This window comes from Rhinoraja longicauda, chromosome 36, assembly GCF_053455715.1.
Source record: "Rhinoraja longicauda isolate Sanriku21f chromosome 36, sRhiLon1.1, whole genome shotgun sequence".
Taxonomy (NCBI): domain Eukaryota; kingdom Metazoa; phylum Chordata; class Chondrichthyes; order Rajiformes; family Arhynchobatidae; genus Rhinoraja; species Rhinoraja longicauda.
Window position 1 is genome coordinate 17437043 of NC_135988.1, and position 21481 is coordinate 17458523.

The 21481-nt window shown below is 53.4% G+C and overlaps 1 protein-coding gene and 1 long non-coding RNA gene across 2 annotated transcripts; both read left to right on the top strand.

The window, feature by feature from the left end:
* Window positions 1-1351: 1351 nt before the first annotated feature.
* LOC144610321 (inhibitor of nuclear factor kappa-B kinase subunit beta-like) lies at window positions 1352-12524 on the top strand. Its single transcript, XM_078428932.1, has 9 exons — window positions 1352-1501; window positions 2881-2941; window positions 4338-4446; window positions 4860-4909; window positions 5777-5876; window positions 6066-6213; window positions 9257-9378; window positions 10421-10520; window positions 11796-12524. The coding sequence occupies exons 3-9, from the start codon at window positions 4436-4438 to the stop codon at window positions 11823-11825; spliced, it is 561 nt and encodes a 186-aa protein (XP_078285058.1). The 5' UTR covers window positions 1352-1501; window positions 2881-2941; window positions 4338-4435; the 3' UTR covers window positions 11826-12524.
* Window positions 12525-16901: 4377 nt separating this feature from the next.
* Window positions 16902-20227, top strand: LOC144610359 (uncharacterized). The gene is made up of 3 exons (XR_013549410.1): window positions 16902-17005; window positions 18408-18523; window positions 20126-20227. It is a non-coding gene; the product is annotated as an uncharacterized LOC144610359 (long non-coding RNA).
* Window positions 20228-21481: the final 1254 nt, after the last annotated feature.

Here is a 21481-nt window from a genome sequence, read left to right on the forward strand (position 1 = left end):
CGCTGGAATTTAGAAGACTGAGGGGGGATCTTATTCAAACATATAAAATTCTTAAGGGGTTGGAGAGGCTAGATACGGGAAGATTGTTCCCGATGTTGGGGGAGTCCAGAACCAGGGGTCACAGCTTAAGGATAAGGGGGAAGTCTTTTAGGACCGAGATGAGAAAACATTTCTTCACACAGAGAGTGGTGAGTCTGTGGAATTCTCTGCCACAGAAGGTAGTTGAGGCCAGTTCATTGGCTATATTTAAGAGGGAGTTAGATGTGGCCCTTGTGGCTAAAGGGATCAGGGGGTATGGAGAGAAGGCAGGTACAGGCTACTGAGCTGGATGATCAGCCATGATCATATTGAATGGCGGTGCGTACAGGCTCGAAGGGCCGAATGGCCTACTCCTGCACCTAGTTTCTATGTTTCAATAAAAGGCAGCACCTGATTAACAAACTCGATGGACTTTCAAAGTTGGGGAGTGAGAGGGAGATACATGATCATCACCGAAGCACTTGGTGGGCCGAGCGCTGTGGTTTGTGTTGTATCGGGGGTGACACAGTGGTAGAGTTGCTGCCTTACAGCACTTACAGCGCCAGAGACCCGGGTTCCATCCGACTGCCTGTGCGGAGTTTGCACGTTCTCCCCGTGACCTGCGTGGGTTTTCTCCGGGATCTTCGGTTTTCTCCCACACTCCAAAGACGTGCAGGTTTGTAGGTTAATTGGCTGGGCAAATGTAAAAATTGTCCCTAGTGAGTGTAGGAAGTATTAAGCGTGTGGGGGATCGCTGGTCGGAGCAGACTCGGAATGGTTCCGCACAGCATCTCTAAATTTAAAACTAAACGAGTGCTCCAGAGTCTAATGGTTGTTGGGAAGAAGCTGTTCTTCAGTCTGTTTAGTTTAGTTTAGAGATACAGCCTGAAACAGGCCCTTCGGCCCACCGGGTCCGCGCCGACCAGCGATCCCTGCACATTAACACCATCCTACACACACTAGGGACACCTTTTACATTTGCCCAGCCAATTAACCTACAAACCTGCACGTCTTTGGAGTGTGGGAGGAAACCGAAGATCTCGGAGAAACCCACGCAGGTCACGGGGAGAACGTACAAACTCCGTACAGACAGCACCCGTAGTCGGGATGGAACCCGGGTCTCCGGCGTTGCATTCGCTGTAAGGCGGCAACTCTACCGCTGCACCACCGTGACCGCTGTCTGGCGGATGGTTAATTGGCCATTGTGAGAGTGGGGGGCTGCGGTTGGCACGGCTGGATGGGCTGAAGGGCCTGTTCCCTTGCTGCGTATCTGTGGGATGCCAGAGCCCGGTGAGGAGCGGGCCGTGGCTCACTGCGCTGTGTGTCCCCAGGATGAGCCTGCTGCGCTACAACAGCACGCTGTCCAAGCTGAAGACCACCATGATGTCCATGTGCCAGCAGCTCAAGGCCAAGCTGGACTTCTTCCGCGTCAGCATCCAGATCGACCTGGAGAAGTACAGCGAGCAGATGGCCTTCGGGATCAGTGAGTACCCGCGCAGACCGGCACGGTCCACGGCAAGCCAGCGCGGGCGCGGGCACGTGCCACAACTCCACCTGCGGGCTGTGGGCGAAGGGGGGATTAACCACGGGTACAGTCCATCCACCCAATGAGTAGATTGGCGCCTTGAATTGAATATTTATTGTCACGTGTGACAAGTGAAATTCTTTGCTTGCACACCCAAGGTATACAAATAGTTGCCGCATAAAGGGCACTTACAAAGTTACAACCCCCCCCCCCGCACCAGGGCTCCCCTTGTTCTCCCACCCCCTCCCCCACACGGTCCCCTTTGAGCTTCCCTTCCCCTTCCCTCGAACCATTTGAACCACAGGCCAGCGGTGAGTGAGGCCGGCCTCAAATTTTTCGCGCCATCGTGAACCGTCGTGGCATCGTGAACCGTCGCGCCATCGGTGAACCGTCGCGGCTGTATTTCAGGAACAAACACACAAGATGAGAGTTTCAGTGACATCTATATACTACAACTCTCGTTTGTTTGTTTGTTTGTTCCTGAACTACAGCCAAAACGGCACACGATCGCGCGGCAATGTTAGGCCCACCTTACTCACCGTCGTCCCTTTGGTGCGAATGGAAGATGTTTCATTGAAATCGGTGTTATATTTTTAAAGTTACTCACACATTAAAGTTTAAATCTATCTCCCAGGGAGGGAGGGTGGAGAGAGGGAGGGGGTGGGGAGGGAGGGAGGGAGGATAGGGGGGTTGAGGGGGATGGAGTCGGGTGGGAAGGGGATGGAGGGGGAGGGAGAGAGGGGGGAGGTATGGAGGATAAGGGGGGTTGAGGGGGATGGAATCGGGGGAAGGGGGAGGGGGAGGGAGAGGGGGGGTGAGGAGGTAGGAGGAGGGGGGGAGGAGAGGAGGAGAGGGTGCTGCACCATTGCAGGAGAGGTTTGGGCCCAACGGGTCCACGTGGTCTAGTATTCAGTCAGAGAGTTGTGAATCTGTGGAATTCTCTGCCTCAGAGGGCAGTGGAGGCCATTTCTCAATCCATTCAAGAGAGAGCTGGATAGAGCTCTTAAGGATAGCGGAGTCAGGGGGTATGGGGAGAAGGCAGGAATGGGGTACTGATTGAGAATGATCAGCCATGATCGCATTGAATGGCAGTGCTGGTTCGAAGGGCCAAATGGCCTCCTCCTGCACCTATTGTCTATGTGATTCTGTTTACAGAGAGGGTAGTGGGTGCCGGGAGTGTGCTGTCAGGAGGTGGGGGAGGCAGTTATGATAATGGTGTTTAAGTGGCTTTTCGATGTTCGCATGGCCGGGCAGGGCAGGGACTGAGGGATGTGGAACAGGTGCTGGGAGCGGAGGTTCGTTTGTCTTGACGCTGACTGGTCACTGGTGTATTCCAGCCTCAGAAAAAATGATTGCTGCTGGAATGAAATGCAGATGAAAGCAGAAGGCTGTGGAAGGGTGAGTGGTCTGTGAACCTGCCCCCCCTCCTCCCCCCACCCACTCAGCCTGCCCCCCCCTCCTCCCCCCACCCACTCAGCCTGCCCCCCCTCCTCCCCCCACCCACTCAGCCTGCCCCCCCCTCCTCCCCCCACCCACTCAGCCTGCCCCCCCTCCTCCCCCCACCCACTCAGCCCTGCCCCCCCCCTCCTCCCCCCCACCCACTCAGCCTGCCCCCCCTCCTCCCCCACCCACTCAGCCCTGCCCCCCCTCCTCCCCCCACCCACTCAGCCTGCCCCCCCTCCTCCCCCCACCCACTCAGCGTGTCCCACCCTCCCCCTCCCCCCCCTCCTCCCCCCCCACCCACTCAGCGTGTCCCACCCTCCCCCTCCCCCCTCCTCCCCCCCACCCAGTCAGCGTGTCCCACCCTCCCCCTCCCCCCCTCCTCCCCCCCACCTACTCAGCCTGTCTGACCCCTTCCCTTACCCCCTGCATCTGTCCCCCCTATTCCCCCTCTATGTCCGTCCCCCTTCCCCTCTGTCTGTCTCCTCCTCCCCTCCCCCCCACCTACTCCACCTGTTCCCCCCTGGCCCTCACCACTCCCTCTCTGTCCCCTCTCCCTCCGCACTCCTGCCCCCCCACCCACTCTGTGTATCCCCTCCCTCTCCCATCTTACTCCCCTCCCCCCGTCGCCCCCTATCCCACCCCCCACACACAATTTACCCTGTACCCCCCCCCCCACCCACTCTGTTAGTCCCCTCCCCACCCGGGGGGAAGGGACCGTCACCAGTGTTTGGCCGGGGGGTCGGGGGGGTTGGTGTCGTGGGGTCAGGGGGTGGGTTGGGGTTCGGGGCGGGTTGGGGTCGGGGGAGGGGGGTTGGTGTCGTGGGGTCGAGGGGGGGTTGGGGTCAGGGGGGGGGGTTGGGGTCGGGGGTCGGGGGGTTGGTGTCGGGTCGAGGGAGGGTTGGGGGTGGGTTTGGGTTGGGGACGGTTGGGGTCAGGGAAGGGTCGGGTCGGGGGAGGGGGGTTGGTGTCGTGGGGTCGAGGGGGGGTTGGGGTCGGGGGGGGGTTGGGGTCGGGGGAGGGGGGTTGGTGTCGTGGGGTCGAGGGGGGTTGGGGGTGGGTTTGGGTCGGGGATGGTTGGGGTCAGGGAAGGGTCGGGTCGGGGAGGATTGTGGTCGGGGGAGGGGGTTGGTGTTGTGGGTCGAGGGGGGGGTTGGGGTTCGATGGGGGGTCGGTGGGTTTGGGGCCATGGGGGGGGGGGGGGATGGACAGTGTGATGCCGCTCTGCTGAGGGTCTGGGCCGTTGAGGGAGCACAGCTGGAGTGAAACCCTCTCCCACTCCCCCCGACTCCCCCTCACTTACCCCCCTTTCCCCTTCCTACTCCCCCCTTTCCTGCCCCCCACTCCCCCGCAGACGGGTGACGTCGGCGGTCTAGACGAGCAGTCGATGGCGCTGCAGACGGACCTGGTCGACCTGCAGCGGAGCCCCTCGGCCTGGCGACAGGGGAGGCAATGGAGGTGCAGTAAGTGTCCGTGCTCTCCCCCGGATACTGCCCGCCGGATCACCCCCTCCCCCTCCCCCTCCCCCTCCCCTCCCCCTCCCCTCCCCCACCCCCTCCCCTCCCCTCCTCCACCTCCCCCCGTCTTGCCCTCCCCTCCCTGCTCCTCTCCTCCCCCTCCCCTTCCCCTTCCCTTTCCTCTCCTCCCCTCCCGTTCCACTCCTCCCTTCCCCTCCTGGAAATGCTCGGCAGATCAGGCAGCGTCCGTGAGAGACAAAGGTCCTGCCCCATCCCGACATCAGTCCAAAGAAGGGTCCCGACCCGAAACGTCACCCATTCCTTCCCCCCCAGAGATGCTGCCTGACCCGCTGAGTTACTCCAGTGTGTTGTGTTTATCTTCTCTCGTGTGACTGACTGGAGCCGGGACATTGTTTCAGGGAGGAGGCCGCCATGGATCTGTACCGCAAGCTCCGCGAGAGGCCGAGAGGTAGGAACACAAAGTCATTCCTGAAACTAACGGGCGGGACGGGGGCGGGAAGGGTGTCAGTGGGCGGCACGTGGCCACAGCGGTAGAGTCGCTGCCTCGCAGCACCAGAGACCCCGGTTCAATCCTGACCACGGGTGCTGTCTGTACGGAGTTTGTACGTTCTCCCCGTGACCTGCGTGGGTTTTCTCCAGGTGCTCCGGTTTCCTCCGACACTCCAAAGACGTGTGGGTTTGAAGGGTAATTGTCTTCGATAAAATTGTGAATTGTCCGTAGTGTGTGTGGGATAGTGTCAGTGTGCGGGGATCGCTGGTCGGCACGGACTCGGTGGGCCGAAGGGCCTGTTTCCGCGCTGTATCTCTGAGGTTTTCAGGGTGGGGTGTGAGCAGGGTGGTGGTGGGAGAGTTGTGGGATGGGGGTGGGGTGCGGTCAGGATGGGGGTGGGTCAGGGTTGGGTGAGGTCAGGCTGGGGGGTGAGGTGGGTCAGGGTGGGGTGTGGGAGGGTGGGGGGTGGGTCAGGGTGGGGTGTGGGTCAGGGTGGGGTGTGGGAGGGGGATGGGGTGCAGTCAGGGTGGGGGATGGGAGGGTGGGGGGTGGGTCAGGGTGGGGTGGGGGTGGTGGGGTCAGTGTGGGGGGGGTGGGGTGCGGTCAGGGTGGGGTGTGGGGGGTGGGTCAGAGTGGGGTGAGGTCAGGCTGGGGGGTGAGGTGGGTCAGGGTGGGGTGTGGGGAGTGGGTCAGGGTGGGGAGTGGGAAGGGGATGGGGTGCAGTCAGGGTGGGGGATGGGAGGGTGGGGGTGGTCAGGGTGGGGTGGGGTCAGGGTGGGGGGGTGAGCAGGGAGGCTGTGGGCTGACGCTGTGTGTTTACTGCAGACCAGCGTACGAGTGGGGACAGCCAGGAGATGGTGAGGGTCCTCGTGCAGACCCTGCAGCACTTCGACAGGAAGGTGAAGGACATCTACGCCCACCTCAGGTACAAACCCGGAGTCCCCGTGTGTGGGGTTTGGGGGATGGGGAGGGGGCGGGGTCTGGGTGTGGGGGGTGGAGAGAGGCCTGTGAGGTGGGGGGTGGGTTTGGGGGATGGGGAGGAGGGGGGTCTGGGTGTGGGGGTTAGGGTCGGGGGGGGAGCTGCCCCTGACCTGCCCCCTTGGTTGCCCTGCAGTAAGACGCTGGCGTGCAAGCGGAGGGTGATGGAGCTGGTGCCGCGGCTGGAACGGGTGCTGCAGCTGATGAACGACGACGAGAAGCTGGTGATGAAGCTGCAGGAGAAACGGCAGAAGGAGCTCTGGCACCTGCTGAAGATCGCCTGCGTGAGACCCCCACCCCCCCCCCCCTCCCCGCGGCACAGAGACCCCAACCCCCCACACCACAGCATGGAGACCCCACCCCCCACCACACCATGTGGAGACCCCACCCCTCACTACACCATGCAGAGACCCCACCCCTCCCTGCAGGGGGGAATTCCGCCCGCTGGATTCATTGCCGGGGGATTCCCTGTCTCGGATGTGCTGTCAAGTCAAGTCAAGTCTATTTGTCACATACACATACACGATGTGCAGTGAAATGAAAGTGGCAATGCCTGCGGGTTGTGCACAAAAAAGAATTACAGTTACAGCATCTAAATAAAGTTAATACAGAGAAGACAAAATTTAGTCTCTGGGGTTATAAAAGTTGACAGTCCTGATGGCCTGTGGGAAGAAACTCCGTCTCATCCTCTCTGTTTTCACAGCGTGACAGCGGAGACGTTTGCCTGATCGTAGCATCTGGAACAGTCCGTTACTGGGGTCCCCCATAATCTTGCTTGCTCTGGATCTGCACCTCCTGATGTATAGGTCCTGCAGGGGGGCGAGTGTAGTTCCCATGGTGCGTTCTGCCAAACGCACTACTCTGCAGGGCCATCCTGTCCTGGGCAGTGCTGTTCCCAAACCAGACTGTAATGTTGCCGGACAGGATGCTCTCTACAGCCCCAGAGTAGAAGCAATGAAGGATCCTCAGAGACACTCTGAATTTCCTCAGTTGTCTAAGGTGGTAAAGGCGTTGCTTTGCCTTACCCACCAGTGCGGCAATGTGCGTTGCCCACGTCAGATCCTCAGTGATGCGGACTCCCAAGTATTTAAAACTGCTCACCCTATCCACAATAGACCCATTTATCTCCAGTGGCGTGTACGTCCTTGGATGTTTAGCCCTTCTAAAGTCCACAATCAGCTCCTTAGTTTTAGTGACATTCAAGAGGAGGCTATTGTCCTGACACCAGAGTGCCAGATCAGCCACCTCCTCCCGGTAGGCCTTCTCATCGTTGTTGGAGATCCGGCCCACCACCACAGTGTCATCAACAAACTTGATGATGGAGTTTGAGCTGAGCCTGGCCCCACAGTCATGTGTGTACAGGGAGTACAGTAGGGGGCTAAGGACGCAACCCTGGGGGGATCCTGTGTTCAGGGTGAGGGGGCTAGATGTGTGTTCCCCCATCCTGACCACTTGGGGCCTGGCCGGAGCAGGTCCTGGTCTGGTTATGTTCCCGGAGTGAGTCCCGCTCCCCCTGGTGTTCCCGGTCGCTGGGTCACCCACACCAGCGCCAGTCCTGGCTCCAGTTGCCCTGGGACTGAGGCCAGGCCCCGATCCCAGCGCCTTCAACCTATTTCACATCTGCAGATATTTGTGAAGAAGGCAACGTTGCTAAAACTGTTAACTTTTTTAAAAAGAGCTGGATAAATACAATAGACAATAGGTGCGGGAGGAGGCCATTCGGCCCTTCGATGTAATCATGGCTGATCATCCACAATCAGTACTCCGTTCCTGCCTTCTCCCCATACCCCCTGATTCCACTATCCTTAAGAGCTCTATCTATCTCTCTCTTGAATGCATTCAGTGAATTGACCTCCACTGCCTTCTGAGGCAGAGAATTCCACAGATTCACAACTTTAATACATAATACTTGAGCAAGAGTTTTACTAAAACGAAAAAGAACAGGTTTGGTGGGCTAGTAATGACCTGGCACATCAGGATGGGCCGAGTGGCCACCTCATCTAACTTTACCCTGATGCTTTACCCTGATGACCCGCGCTGGCTCGGGGGAAGAAGCTATTGCAGAACCTGGCTGTTCTGCTCCGTGTGCTGCAGTACCTATGACCGGAGGGCAGCAGGGTGAACAGTCCGTGATGCAAATGGGTGGGGTCTTTAACCGGTGTGGCCGTAGGCAGTGGGAGCACAGGAGGAATTGCCCACAGACACCCACCTAGTGATGCCCCTCTCATGAGTTGTGAATCTGTGGGATTCTCTGCCACAGAAGGCAGTGGAGGCCAATTCACTGGATGTTTTCAAGAGAGAGTTAGATTCAGCTCTTAGGGCTAACGGAATCGAGGGATATGGGGAGAAAGCAGGACAGGGGTACTGATTGTGAATGATCAGCCATGATCATATTGAATGGCGGTGCTGGCTAGAAGGGCCGAATGGCCTCCTCCTGCACCTATTGTCTATGTTTCTATGTAGGAAAAAAACTGCAGATGCTGGTCTAAATCAAAAGTAGGCACAAAATGCTGGAGTAACTCAGCGGGTCAGGCAGCATCTCGGGGGAGAAGGAATGGGTGACGTTTTGGGTCGAGACCCTTCTTCGGACTGATGTCAGGGGAGGGGGGGCGGGACAAAGAAAGAATGTAGTTGAAGAGGAGAACTTCTTCAAAGTTGACGTACCTATTCGCAGTGCGAATTCTCCTCAAGGCACGTCAACGTTGAAGAAGTTCTCCTCTTCTCTCCATCTACATTCTTTCGTTGTCCCGCCCCCTCCCCTGACATCAGTCTGAAGAAGGGTCTCGACCCGAAACGTCGCCCATTCCTTCTCTCCCGAGATGCTGCCTGACCCGAGTTACCCCAGCATTTTCCGTCTACCTTTCTGTGTGTGTGTGTGTGTGTGTGTCTGTGTGTGTGTGTGTGTGTGTGCGTGTGTGCGCGTGTGTGCGTGTGCGTGTGTGTGTGTGTGTGTGCGTGTGTGCGTGTGTGTGTGTGTGTGTGCGTGTGTGTGCGTGTGTGTGTCTGTGTGTGCGTGTGTGCGAGTGTGCGTGCGTGTGTCTGTGCGTGTGTGCGTGTGTGTGTGTGTGTCTGTGTGTGTCTGTGTGTGTGTGTGTCTGTGCGTGTGTGCGTGCGTGTGTGTGTGCGTGCGTGTGTGCGTGCGTGTGTGTCTGTGTGTCTGTGTGTGTGTGTGTGCGTGTGTGTGTGTGCGTGTGTGTGCGTGCGTGTGTGCGTGCGTGTGTGTGTGCGTGTGTGCGTGTGTGTGTGTGCGTGTGTGTGTGTGTGCGTGTGCCGATGTTTCAGCACGGCCGGAGCACGGCATGAGCTTCCTCTCTCTTTCCTTTCCAGAGTAAAGTGCGAGGCCCGGTCAGTGGCAGCCCGGAGAACATCAGTGCCACCCACCTGCCCGTGCCCAGCCAGTCCATCTCCCCGCCACACGCCACCTCCAGCATGGAGAAGCCAAAGAGCGGGTACGTGGCCCTGGATCGAGAGCTCACTGCGCACGGTTCAGTCTGGCCTGTCTGAGTTTAGTTTATGCAGGAAAATAACTGCAGGTGCTGGTTTCAATCGAAGGTAGACACAAAATGCTGGAGTAACTCAGCGGGTCAGGCAACATCTCTGGAGGGAAGGAATCGGGTCGAGACCCTTCTTCTTCAGATGTCCTGGTTGGGTTGGGTTGCTCCTGTGCCTGGCCAAGCTGGCCATCCGAGAGTCACGGCACCAGGCAGAAGAGGGCTCTGCCCAAGACAGCTGCCTACCCCTTTTCCCCGGGTTACGTCTGTGCCCGGGTGGGGTTAGAGAGGGACCGCACGCTGTCCACGGGCACCCGGGAGGATCTCCGGGACCGCTGGGCACAGCGGGGGTTTGGATGCATCCTGGATAGGGATTGTAATATAGGGATTGTATAATAGTTTCTTATGGTATGTTTGTTTGTATTGTACTCTGGTGGTGGGTTCTGTTTGGTTTTATTGCGTTGTAAATATTGTTTATAAATAATTGGATACATTTTTCGATTTAAACAAAAAGCCGTGAGCAGGCTCCTTTAGGAATGAATGAATATAACTTTATTGTCATTCAAAACTATACACCAAACGGGTGCATATTTGAACGAAATTCCGTTGCATCTAGCTCACAGCGTAACATCGAATAATAAAAATTGGTTAAAAAAATAAATAAGTAACTCGCATATAAAGTAATGGTGGCGGATTATTGTGAATGGCTCGGGGGAAGAAGCTGTTGCAGAAGCTGGCTGTTCTGCTCCGTGTGCTGCTGTACCTGCAGGGTGAACAGTCCGTGATGGAGATGGGTGGGGTCTTTAATGATGTTGTTGGCCTTGGTCACGCAGCGTCTGTGTGCAATGTCCTGGATGGAACGAAGTGAAGTCCCGATGATTGTGGAGCAGAGTGTGGGCGGAGGGCTTTCTGGGAAGCGTGCGGAAGGGGGCCGATGGTTTGGGAGGGTGGGTGCTGGGCTGATGGATTGTGAAAAGCTTGTCCTCGTTCTCCCCTTCAGCGAAGAGTCGTTGTTGATGATCGAAGAGAGTCAGACCTACCGCGGCCAGCTCCTCACTGTCATGCAGGAGACTATCCAGGACCGCGAGAACTCCTTGCAGGTGAGATTGGTCACAGGGACCTCCCTTGTTTGTGTTCACTTTCAACGGCTTCCCCTTGCATCATTTAAATCTCATCCGTGGGGCCACACTGCTCCTCTGTGATCAATAGAGGCACTGTAGGAAATTTTTACTAGGGTTGCCAACTGTCCCGTATTAGCCGGGACATCCCGTATTTTGGACTACATTAGTAGACCGCCCTTGTCCCGTATTAGTAGCGGTTGCCAACTTCCTCACTCCCAAATAAGGGACAAGGGGTGACGTCACCGCCCCGCGCCCCACGTGACCTCACCCAGCCAACGGCCACGTGCTCCCGCTCCACCAATGGCTTCCGCCTTTGTCACCCTTTGTCCCGTATTTGGGAGTGAGGAAGTTGGCAACCCTGTACCGGGACTGTGTATTGAGAGTATGCAGGAAGGCTTTTACCTTTAAAAAAAGACACAAAGTGCTGGAGTAACAGCGGGCCAGGCCGCTTCTCTGGAGAACACGGGTAGGTGACATTTCGGGTCGGGTCCCTGCGTCAGACTGGTGACGTTTAGGGTTGGGAACCTTCTTCAGACTGATGGAAGGTTGGAGTTGGATCCTTTCTTCAGACTGGTGATGTTTCAAGTCGGGACCCTTCTTGCGATTCAGATAGTTCTTCCCTTTTACCAAACCTGTGCTGGGCTGGAACTACAAATGTCTGATGGAAACAGAAGTTGCGATGTCTTGGGTTGACCTCAAAGGCATTTATAGATCTAAGCCTTCTTGCATATTCCCAATGCACGCTTCCAGTACTGGACCAAGCTCAAAGTTTAGGAAAAAGAACTGCAGATGCTGGTTTAAATCGAAGGTAGACACAAAATGGTGGAGTAACTCAGCGGGTCAGGCAGCATCTCGGGAGAGAAGGAATGGGTGACGTTTCCGGTTGAGACCCTTCTTCGGACATATGTCAGGGGAGGGGGCGGGACAACGAAAGAATGCAGATGGAGAGAAGTGGAGAACTTCTTCAAAGTTGACATACCTTGAGGGGAATTCGCACTGCGAATAGGTATATCATCTTTGAAGAAGTTCTCTCCAACTACATTCTTTCTTTGTCCCGCCCCCCCCCCCCTCTCCTGACATCAGTCCGAAGAAGGGTCTCGACCCGAAACGTCACCCATTCCTTCTCTCCCGAGATACTGCCTGACCCGCTGAGTTACTCCACCATTTTGTGTCTACCTTCAAGCACAAAGTTTACTGCCAAAAATAACAAACAAAATGTCCACGTTCCTCACCTGTTTCTCTTCCTTGTTTCAGTCACTGGATTGGAGTTGGCTGTCCAGCTAAGAGGGCGTTGGCAGTCACGGTGGATGTCTTTGATCAGCGGTGAACACAAGCCTGCCTTCCACCCCACATGCCGGTACATCAGCTCCTCTCTTCTGGAGAAGACACGACATCCCACACGCTTACCGAATTGGTGACCAGCGCCAGGAAACCCGATTCTCTGGCCCGATGCGTCTAGGCCTTCCTCACCCCTGGAACCAGCTGGAAATCAATCTGAGGAACCCATTCCTTCTCTCCACAGACGCTGCCTGTCCCGCTGAGTTGCTCCAGCATTTTGTGTCTACCTTCGGAAATCAATCGGCTCCTGGAATCCATGCCCGGAAGACGCTTGGCAACATGTTCGGCGGGAGACCATGGGCCTGTCCTGTGCTGCACTGTTCTACGTCCTCACGATCCCAAATGCCTCTGGGTTTGCCCTCTCCATGGTGCGCCTCTTGTGGGATTATTGCTGTTCCGTCTTGTGTTGGAGGGGGGAGAGGGGTGGGCAGGGGAGCCAGAGCACACCGCTACGAATGACTACACTGGCCGGAAGACTTGGGATTCCAGCTTATTGCTCATGCTGCAGGAGGCTTGTGATAAAATGTTTCGCTCGAACAGGGTGTAGACTCTGGCAAATGACTAATTGTAGTAAAAACATGTAATCAGTGCACTGCACAGGTCCACCAGCAAAACTATTTTCACAATGAATAAAATTCCTTTTTACGTGCCTTACAAAAGTGCGGCCACGATCTTATCTGTATGCGTTGTTGCAGTTAGGTGATGCCACTGAAAAGCTGAAGTTTGAACTAAAGAGTCACCTTTGCGGATGTAGGTGAGTTTATTGGTGGGCACAAAATGCTGGAGTAACTCAGCCGGTCAGGCTGTTGTAGTTCGTAACCCATTAACAGAATAGTCAGACAACCAAAATCGTTTAACCTCTTTATTCTACTCACCCAGGCGGGAGAGAGCCTAGATACCGGAGCGTTCACAAACACTCAGGAAGCTAGTGTAGTCTCTCTCTCCGAAAGCTTACATTTACACACCTTTTATACCTTAAATACATATATCATATCATATCATATATATACAGCCGGAAACAGGCCTTTTCGGCCCACCAAGTCCGTGCCGCCCAGCGATCCCCGTACATTAACACTATCCTACACCCACTAGGGACAATTTTTACATTTACCCAGCCAATTAACCTACATACCTGTACGTCTTTGGAGTGTGGGAGGAAACCGAAGATCTCGGAGAAAACCCACGCAGGTCACGGGGAGAACGTACAAACTCCGTACAGTGCAGCACCCGTAGTCAGGATCGAACCTGAGTCTCCGGCGCTGCATTCGCTGTAAAGCAGCAACTCTACCGCTGCGCTACCGTGCCGCCCTGTACTACATGTGCCAGTATTTGTCCATCGCTGCCTTATATGACAAGTTTACAATGTCCTATAAATCTTCACGTGTCTTTCGGGACCTCCGTGTCCATCGTGACCTCTTCTTTCTTGGGAACAAAGGGCAGTCCATATGGCAAGATGTTCTTCTTAACACTTCAAAGCTTTGAGGCCGGTTGCTGATATCAGAAGATGGATCAGCCATAACCCGCACTTCCATGCTGACAACAGGATGCCCCAGGAATAATCCGAGCTGGAGCTTTTACACTCCTGCAATAAAACCCACATTGCTGCATTCGTAATGTTAGCCCTTACAAGGCAGCATCTCGGGAGAGAAGGAATGGGTGATGTTTCGGGACGAGACCCTTCTTCAGACTTCGAAGAAGTCTGAAGAAGGGTCTTGTCCCGAAACGTCACCCATTCCTTCCCTCCCGAGATGCTGCCTGACCCGCTGAGTTACTCCAGCATTTTGTGTCTACCTTCGATTTTAACCAGCATCTGTAGTTTTTTTCCTACACATAGGTGCGTTTATTGTATTATACACCAGGGTGCAACAATATGGAGACCCAAGAGACTGCAGATGCTAGAGTCTTGTGCAAAACCAAAGTGCTGGAAGAACTCAGCGGGCCAGGCAGCATCTGCGGAGGGAGATGGACAGATGATGTTTCAGGTTAGGATCCGCCGTGGGGAGAAAAGTGAGAGGAAGGGGAGGGGCAAGAACAGTTTTTGCCCCCCTCCCCACACACCTCTTTACCAGCTTTCTCTGCTCCAGTGAAGAAGGGTCCCAATCTGAAACATCGTCTGGCTATTTCACCCCACAGATGCTGCCTGACCCACGTTGGTGAGAGATGGTGGGAGTAATGTGCAGACCGCACCTGAGGTACTGTGTGCAGTTTTGGTCTCCAAATTTGAGGAAGGATATTCTTGCTATTGAGGGCGTGCAGCGTAGGTTTACTAGTAGGTTAATTCCCGGCATGGCGGGACTGTCATATGTTGAAAGACTGGAGCGACTAGGCTTGTATACACTGGAATTTAGAAGGATGAGAGGAGATCTTATCGAAACGTATAAGATTATTAAGAGGTTGGATACGTTAGAGGCAGGAAACATGTTCCCAATGTTGGGGGAGTCCAGAACAAGGGGCCACAGTTTAAGAATAAGGGGTAGGCCATTTAGAACTGAGATGAGGAAAAAAAATTTCAGTCAGAGAGTTGTGAATCTGTGAAATTCTCTGCCTCAGAAGGCAGTGGAGGCCAATTCTCTGAATGCATTCAAGAGAGAGCGAGATAGAGCTCTTAAGGATAGCGGAGTCAGGGGGTATGGGGAGAAGGTAGGAACGGGGTACTGATTGAGAATGATCAGCCATGACCACATTGAATGGCGGTGCTGGCTCGAAGGGCCGAATGGTCTCCTCCTGCACCTATTGTCTATTGGTCCTCACCTTTCACCCACCAGCCTTCCACACCCAACATTCTCCGACATTTCCGCCACCTTCAATGTGATCCTGCCACTGCTCACATCTTCCTGCCGTCGCCCTTTACTGCAGGATGTCGGGACAATGCTCTCCAGAGGTCTCACTGAATCTGCCCCTCCCCAAGAGCTTTCTTTTTTTTTTAGTTTAGAGATACTGCGAGGAAACAGGCCCTTCGGCCCACCGGGTCCGCGCCGACCAGCGATCCCCCGCACACTAACACTATCCTACACACACTTGGGACAATTTACATTTATACCAAGCCGATTTACCTACATACCTGTACGTCTTTGGAGTGTGGGAGGAAACCAAGGATCTCGGAGAAAACCCACGCAGGTCACGGGGAGAACGTGCAAACTCCGTACAGACAGCGCCCGTAGTCGGGATCGAACCCGGGTCTCCGGCGCTGCAAGCACTATAAGGCAGCAACTCTACCGCTGCGCCACCGTACTTTCCCCAGCAACCTCAGGCGATACAGTGCATTCAGAAAGTATTCAGACCCCTTCACTTTTTCCACATTTTGTTATGTTACAGCCTTATTTTAAAATGGATTGAATTCATTTTTTAAATCATCAATCTACACACAATACCCCAGAATGAAGAAGTGAAATTAAGTGTTTAGAAATTTTTTCAGACTAATTAAAAAGAAATAACTGAAATATCACATTTACATAAGTATTCAAACCCTTTGCTATGACACTCAAAATTGATCTTAGGTTCATCCTGTTTCCATTGATTATCCTCGAGTTGTTTCTACAACTTGATTGGAGTCCACCAGTGGGAGATTAAATTGATTGGACTAGATTTGGAAAGGTATACACCTGTCTATAGAAGGTCCCACAGTTGACAGTGCATGTCAGAGCAAACACCAAGCCATGAAGACCAAGGAATTGTCCGTAGACCTCCGAGACAGGATTGTGTCGAGACACAGATCTGGGGAAGGGTATGAAACAATTTCTGCAGCGTTACAGGTCCCGAAGAGCACAGTGGTCTCTGTCATTCTTAAATGGAAGAACTTTGGAGCCACCAGGACTCTTCATAGAGCTGGCTGCCCGGCCAAACTGAGTAATCGGGGGAGAAGGGCCTTGGTCAGGGAGGTGACCAAGAACCCGGTGGTCACTCTGACAGAGCTCCAGAGCTCCTCTGTGGAGATGGGAGAACCTTCCAGAAGGACAACGATATCTGCAGCACTCCACCAATCAGGCCTTTATGGTAGAGTGGCCAGACAGAAGTCACTCCTCAGTATGGAGTTTGCCAAAAGGCACCTAAAGGACTCTCGGACCATGAGGATCAAGATTCTCTGGTCTGATGAAACCAAGATTGAGCTCTTTGACCTGAATGCCAAGCGTCACGTCTGGAGGAAACCAGGCACCATTCGGCACCTGGGCAATACCATACCTACGGTGAAGCATGGTGGTGGCAGCATTATGCTGTGGAGATGTTTTTCAGTGTGTCCAGAATGTTTTGAGTTCCCCATTGCTAACCTCTGGAATGGACACGTCGCTGTTGCCACGGTCTCCAGAATGCTTGTGTCCTGTTGCTAGGGTCCGGAATGCACGTGGTCCCCGTTGCCATGGTCCCCAGGATGCCTGTTTCCCCGTACCTAGTCGAGAACACTCGGGTTCCCCGTTGCTAGCATCTAGAACGGACACGTCCCCTTGTGCCACGGTCCCAGGAATACTGGGGTGTGGAGGCCACGTGCAGCCAGGGTGGCCCGCTGCTGCCGGATGGATGGGGTGGCTGCTGAAGGCGTGCTCCCTCCTCCTGGCCTCTTGCTCCCTGAGCGGTGAGTGTGAAGGGAGCTCCGTGTGTCTTTGAGACCAACAGGACAGGACTTTGGGCGGTAATGAGGGAAGGTAATGATCTCAAGAAAGGGATACAATGTGGAGAACTGTGACTCACACCTTCCCCAGCCAACAATGGGCCCCATCAGGGCACCACCCTGCCTGAGGTCATTGAGTTACTCCAGCACATTGTGTCTATCGTTGCCAACTTCCCACCTGCCCGCGTTTGGTCCATATCCCTCCAAACCTGTCTTATGTGTCCCCAGTGATTCTTACCAACTTCTACAGTTGCAACCAGCATCTGCAGCTCTTTGTTTAACACAAAGAGAGAGAGCTCCCTTGTACTGACTGTGAAACAGGTCCTCATCTCTCGCTCTGTATCTCTCCCCATCTGTGGGCAGGCGGCACGGACGATTATGCTGGGAGGATGAGCAGCATTGCGCACATGATGCGTTGCCTGGGCCGTGACAATTTTAAATTTGACTTTGTCCCGTACGGCTGCCACTGCCGGCACGAGAAAAGGAAGTCTGTGATCGGAAGCCCCATGGACAAAGTTGATTGGTAGGTGTTGCCATTCCTGGTGCCAGGCAAATGTAGAAAGAAGCAACTCTGTTTTTGTTGTTTTTACGCAGCATCCTTTCACACAGCATCCTCCGCATCTCACGACATCCAAAAGTGTTTCTTTACCAAATTTTACTTTCTAACTGCAGTCATTTAAGTTCAGCTCAAGGATGTCATTTATTAGCAAAAAGAGGGCGGTCAGGGTGGTGCAGCGGTAGAGTTGCTGCCTTACAGCGAATGCAGCGCCGGAGACCCGGGTTCGATCCTCACTACGGGTGCTGTCTGTACGGAGTTTGTACGTTCTCCCCGTGGGTTTTCTCCGAGATCTTCGGTTTCCTCCCACACTCCAAAGACGCGCAGGTTTGTAGGTTAATTGGCTGGGTAAATGTAAAAAAAATTCCCTAGTGTGTGTGTAGGATAGTGTTAATGTGTGGGGACCACTGGTCGACGTGGATCCAGTGGGCCGAAGGGCCTGCTTCCGCGCTGTATCTCTAACTAAACTAAACTAAAAAGGGCAGAATAGATTTGCCAGGATGTTATCTGGGTTTGCAGGCTTGAGTTGTCAGGGGATTGGATGGGCTGGGATGAGGGGCTGACTTTATGGAGGTAAAGTCAATGCCCACAGTTATCTTTCCCGGTATAGAGGATTCTAAATCTAGAGGGCACAGGTTAACTTTCACTTCAGTCTGAAGAAGGGTCTCGACCAGAACCATCACCCATTCCTTCTCTCCAGAGATGCTGCCTGACCCGCTGAGTAACTCCAGCATTTTGTGTCTCCCTTCGATTTCAACCAGCACCTGCAGTTTTTTCCTACAGAAATTGAAGATAGTTGTTGATGCAGCCTAGTCCATCGTGAAAACCAGCCTCACACCTTCACCCTCTCCCAACGACTCCATCTCACTGCCTCGGGAAACCAGTCAATATAATGAAGGACCGTTTACACCCCAGCCATTCTCTTCCCTCCTCTCCCATCCGGCAGAAGGTTACAACGCTTGAAAGCACGTACCACCAGATTCAAGAACAGCTTCTTCCCTGCTGTTATCAGACCTTTCAATGGATCTCTCAAAGGTTAAGGTTGTAATCCTCATCTTCCAATCTACCTCGTTGTGGCCCTTGCACTTTTTTAAACTGCACTTTCTCTGTAGCCGTGACACTGTATTCTCCACTTTTCTTTCTCTTGCTACACTAGCTGTTGAGCTCCTGTGTGGTCTGCTTTGACTGGATAGCACACAGCACAATTATTCACTGTATCTCCGTACATGTGACAATAATAAATCAGTATCAATACCCTTCTATGGTATTTACATTAACCGATGTTTGGTGGTTCTTGTGTGAATTCTTTTTCTCTTAATCATTTCTATACTATGCCAGTTTATTATGTCACTGCTATATCTGTTTCAAGGTGCTGTCTTCAGCATCGATGCTGTTACAAGATACAAGATGAAGAAGGCTGCAACCCAATGGCCCACTACAGATGGCACTGCTTTGATGGGAGTGTACAGTGTCCTTCAAGTAACGGTCAGTAAGACTTTGTTTACCTTACGTTCTTCGTACACCTTGAGCCCCCATAAGCTTTCTCAGATATAATACCCAGAACCAGAGGGCAAGACAGCCGGCCCTCTCAGACTGCAGGTCCACAGGAAGGAAAATATTCCTGCTGCAGAGAAAGAGACGCATTTATCCGGTTCCATCCCAAGTTTAGGATGCATTGCCGCCAAAATGTTGTTGAGGCCCGGGGGGTGCCAACTGTCTCACTCCCAAATACGGGACAAGGTGACGTCACCGCCCCGCGCCCCACGTGACCTCGCCCACCCAGCGGCCACGTGCTCCCGCTCCACCAATGGCTGCCGCCCGGGGTGGGAGGCGGGTTGCTAGGCAACCTCGGTTAGGCAGCGCCAGGGCCTCCGGACCTACACTGTCCGGGGCTAAAATGTCGGAAACCTAGAGTGTCGGGACCTAAACTGTTGGGACCTACAGCGTCAAGGCCTAGTGTCCGGCCCACATAGCCCCCCGGGCCTAATACAGGACAAGGGCGGTCCCGTACGGGACAAACCAATTTAGCCCAAAATACGGGATGTCCCGGCTAATACGGGACAGTTGGCAACCCTACAGGGGACTGGGATTAATGGAGTGCCACGCTAGCGGGCCCAATGGCCTACTTGTATGTAACCGGGCCCTGGTGAGACCGCACCTGGAGTACTGTGTGCAGTTTTGGTCTCCAAATTTGAGGAAGGATATTCTTGCTATTGAGGGCGTGCAGCGTAGGTTCACTAGGTTAATTCCCGGAATGGCGGGACTGTCGTATGTTGAAAGGCTGGAGCAATTAGGCTTGTACACACTGGAATTTAGAAGGATGAGGGGGGATCTTATTGAAACATATAAGATAATTAGGGGATTGGACACATTAGAGGCAGGAAACATGTTCCCAATGTTGGGGGAGTCCAGAACAAGGGGCCACAGTTTAAGAATAAGGGGTAGGCCATTTAGAACGGCGATGAGGAAGAACTTTTTCAGTCAGAGAGTGGTGAAGGTGTGGAATTCTCTGCCTCAGAAGGCAGTGGAGGCCAGTTCGTTGGATGCTTTCAAGAGAGAGCTGGATAGAGCTCTTAAGGATAGCGGAGTGAGGGGGTATGGGGAGAAGGCAGGAACGGGGTACTGATTGAGAGTGATCAGCCATGATCGTATTGAATGGCGGTGCTGGCTCGAAGGGCTGAATGGCCTACTCCTGCACCTATTGTCTATTGTCTATAATAGCAGCATATGAGAGTTTAGTTTAGAGATACAGCATAGAAACAGGCCCTTCGGCCCACCAAGTCCGCACCGACCAGCGATCACCCGTTCACACTAGTTTTATCTTTTCCCACTTTCTCCACCGCTTCTTACACACGAGGGAGCAAGTTAGAGGACAATTAACCCACACGTCTTTGGGATGTGGGAGGAAATTATGCACCGAGATTAAACCCATGCAGTCACAGGGAGAACGTGCAAACTCCACACAGACAGCGCCCAGGGTCAGGATTGAACCCAGGTCTCCGGTGCTGCGAGGCAGCAGGTCTACCCGCTGCACCACTATACTTTGGATGGAAACTTCTGATTGGCTTTTCTTTACTTTCTATGCAGAACCAAAGAAAGACGTTTGCCTGGTATCCCGTTGCCAGTGCGACTACCACTTGGCATTATGCCTCTTTCTACTCCCCATCTGGGAGAAGTACAAGAATTACTCACTGAAGTACTGTTCCAAAGACGCCCAGTGCTTTAAACCTGAATATACGAGAGTGAAAACAAAATAAATGATTATCAAAATGGTATGCCTGTGTATTTTCTGTCTGTATTCTGCCTATGTGTTCAGAGTGAAGATTTGGGGCTGGAATTTGAACAACATGTCCGATTGTCTACAGCTTCAATTAAAGAGAGTTAGGCCATTGTATGATTTTGTATGCAATGATACCATTTGGCATGTTAGATTGGTATTGGATCATTTACTTGGGAAAGGTGGGGGACTGGGCAAGGAGCGGGTCAAGAGAGTTTGTCATATGTACCGAGTCAGAACAATGAAATTCTTACTTGCAGCAGCACAACAGGTTTGTAACTACAGTACTCAACAGATCCAAGAGATGAGAGGGGTGGATAGGGGTGAAATACTATAGGAAAATAGACACAAAAAGCTGGAGTAACTCAGTGGGACAGGCAGCATCTCTGGAGAGAAGGAATGGGTGATGTTTCGGGTCGAGACCCTTCTTCAGACTGGTCAAAACCCTTACCCTAATGCATCTGCAGTTCCTTCCTACACATTTCAAAATACTAATGTAACTGATAACCTTTTCTTACACAGACTGTTAATAATTTGATCTATCATGGATTCCATACAATGTAATTATTTATCTGATCTTCAACTGACATCCTAAACCAGTTGAATTTGCTTGTGTTGTTCGAGTATTGTTTTTGTAAGACTGGAAAACTGGCTGGGCTGGGGAGCACTTTGTATATTGAGGCTTGGAAGATATTTCTTATCACCGTCCTCTTAGCTCTTGAGCATCATAACCCTAGCTAGATAAAGGGACTAATAGACAATAGACAATAGGTGCAGGAGGCCATTCGGCCCTTCGAGCCTGTACGCACCGCCATTCAATGTGATCATGGCTGATCATTCTCAATCAGTGCCCCGTTCCTGCCTTCTCCCCATACCCCCTGACTCCACTATCCTTAAGAGCTCTATCTAGCTCTCTCTTGAATGCATTCAGAGAATTGGCCTCCACTGCCTTCTGAGGCAGTGAATTCCACAGATTCACAACTCTCTGACTGAAAAAGTTTTTCCTCATCTCAGTTCTAAATGGCCTACCCCTTATTCTTAAACTGTGGCCCCTGGTTCTGGACTCCCCCAACATTGGGAACATGTTTCCTGCCTCTAATGTGTCCAACCCCTTAATAATCTTATACGTTTTGATAAGATCTCCTCTCATCCTTCTAAATTCCAGT

What these genes read in the sequence shown, in the direction of transcription:
- LOC144610321 (XM_078428932.1), top strand. An exon ending in GCTCCGCGAGAGGCCGAGAG is followed by an intron (nt 4,910 to 5,776) that starts GTAGGAACACAA and finishes TGTTTACTGCAG; the next exon opens with ACCAGCGTACGAGTGGGGAC. An exon ending in ACCTGCTGAAGATCGCCTGC is followed by an intron (nt 6,214 to 9,256) that starts GTGAGACCCCCA and finishes TTTCCTTTCCAG; the next exon opens with AGTAAAGTGCGAGGCCCGGT.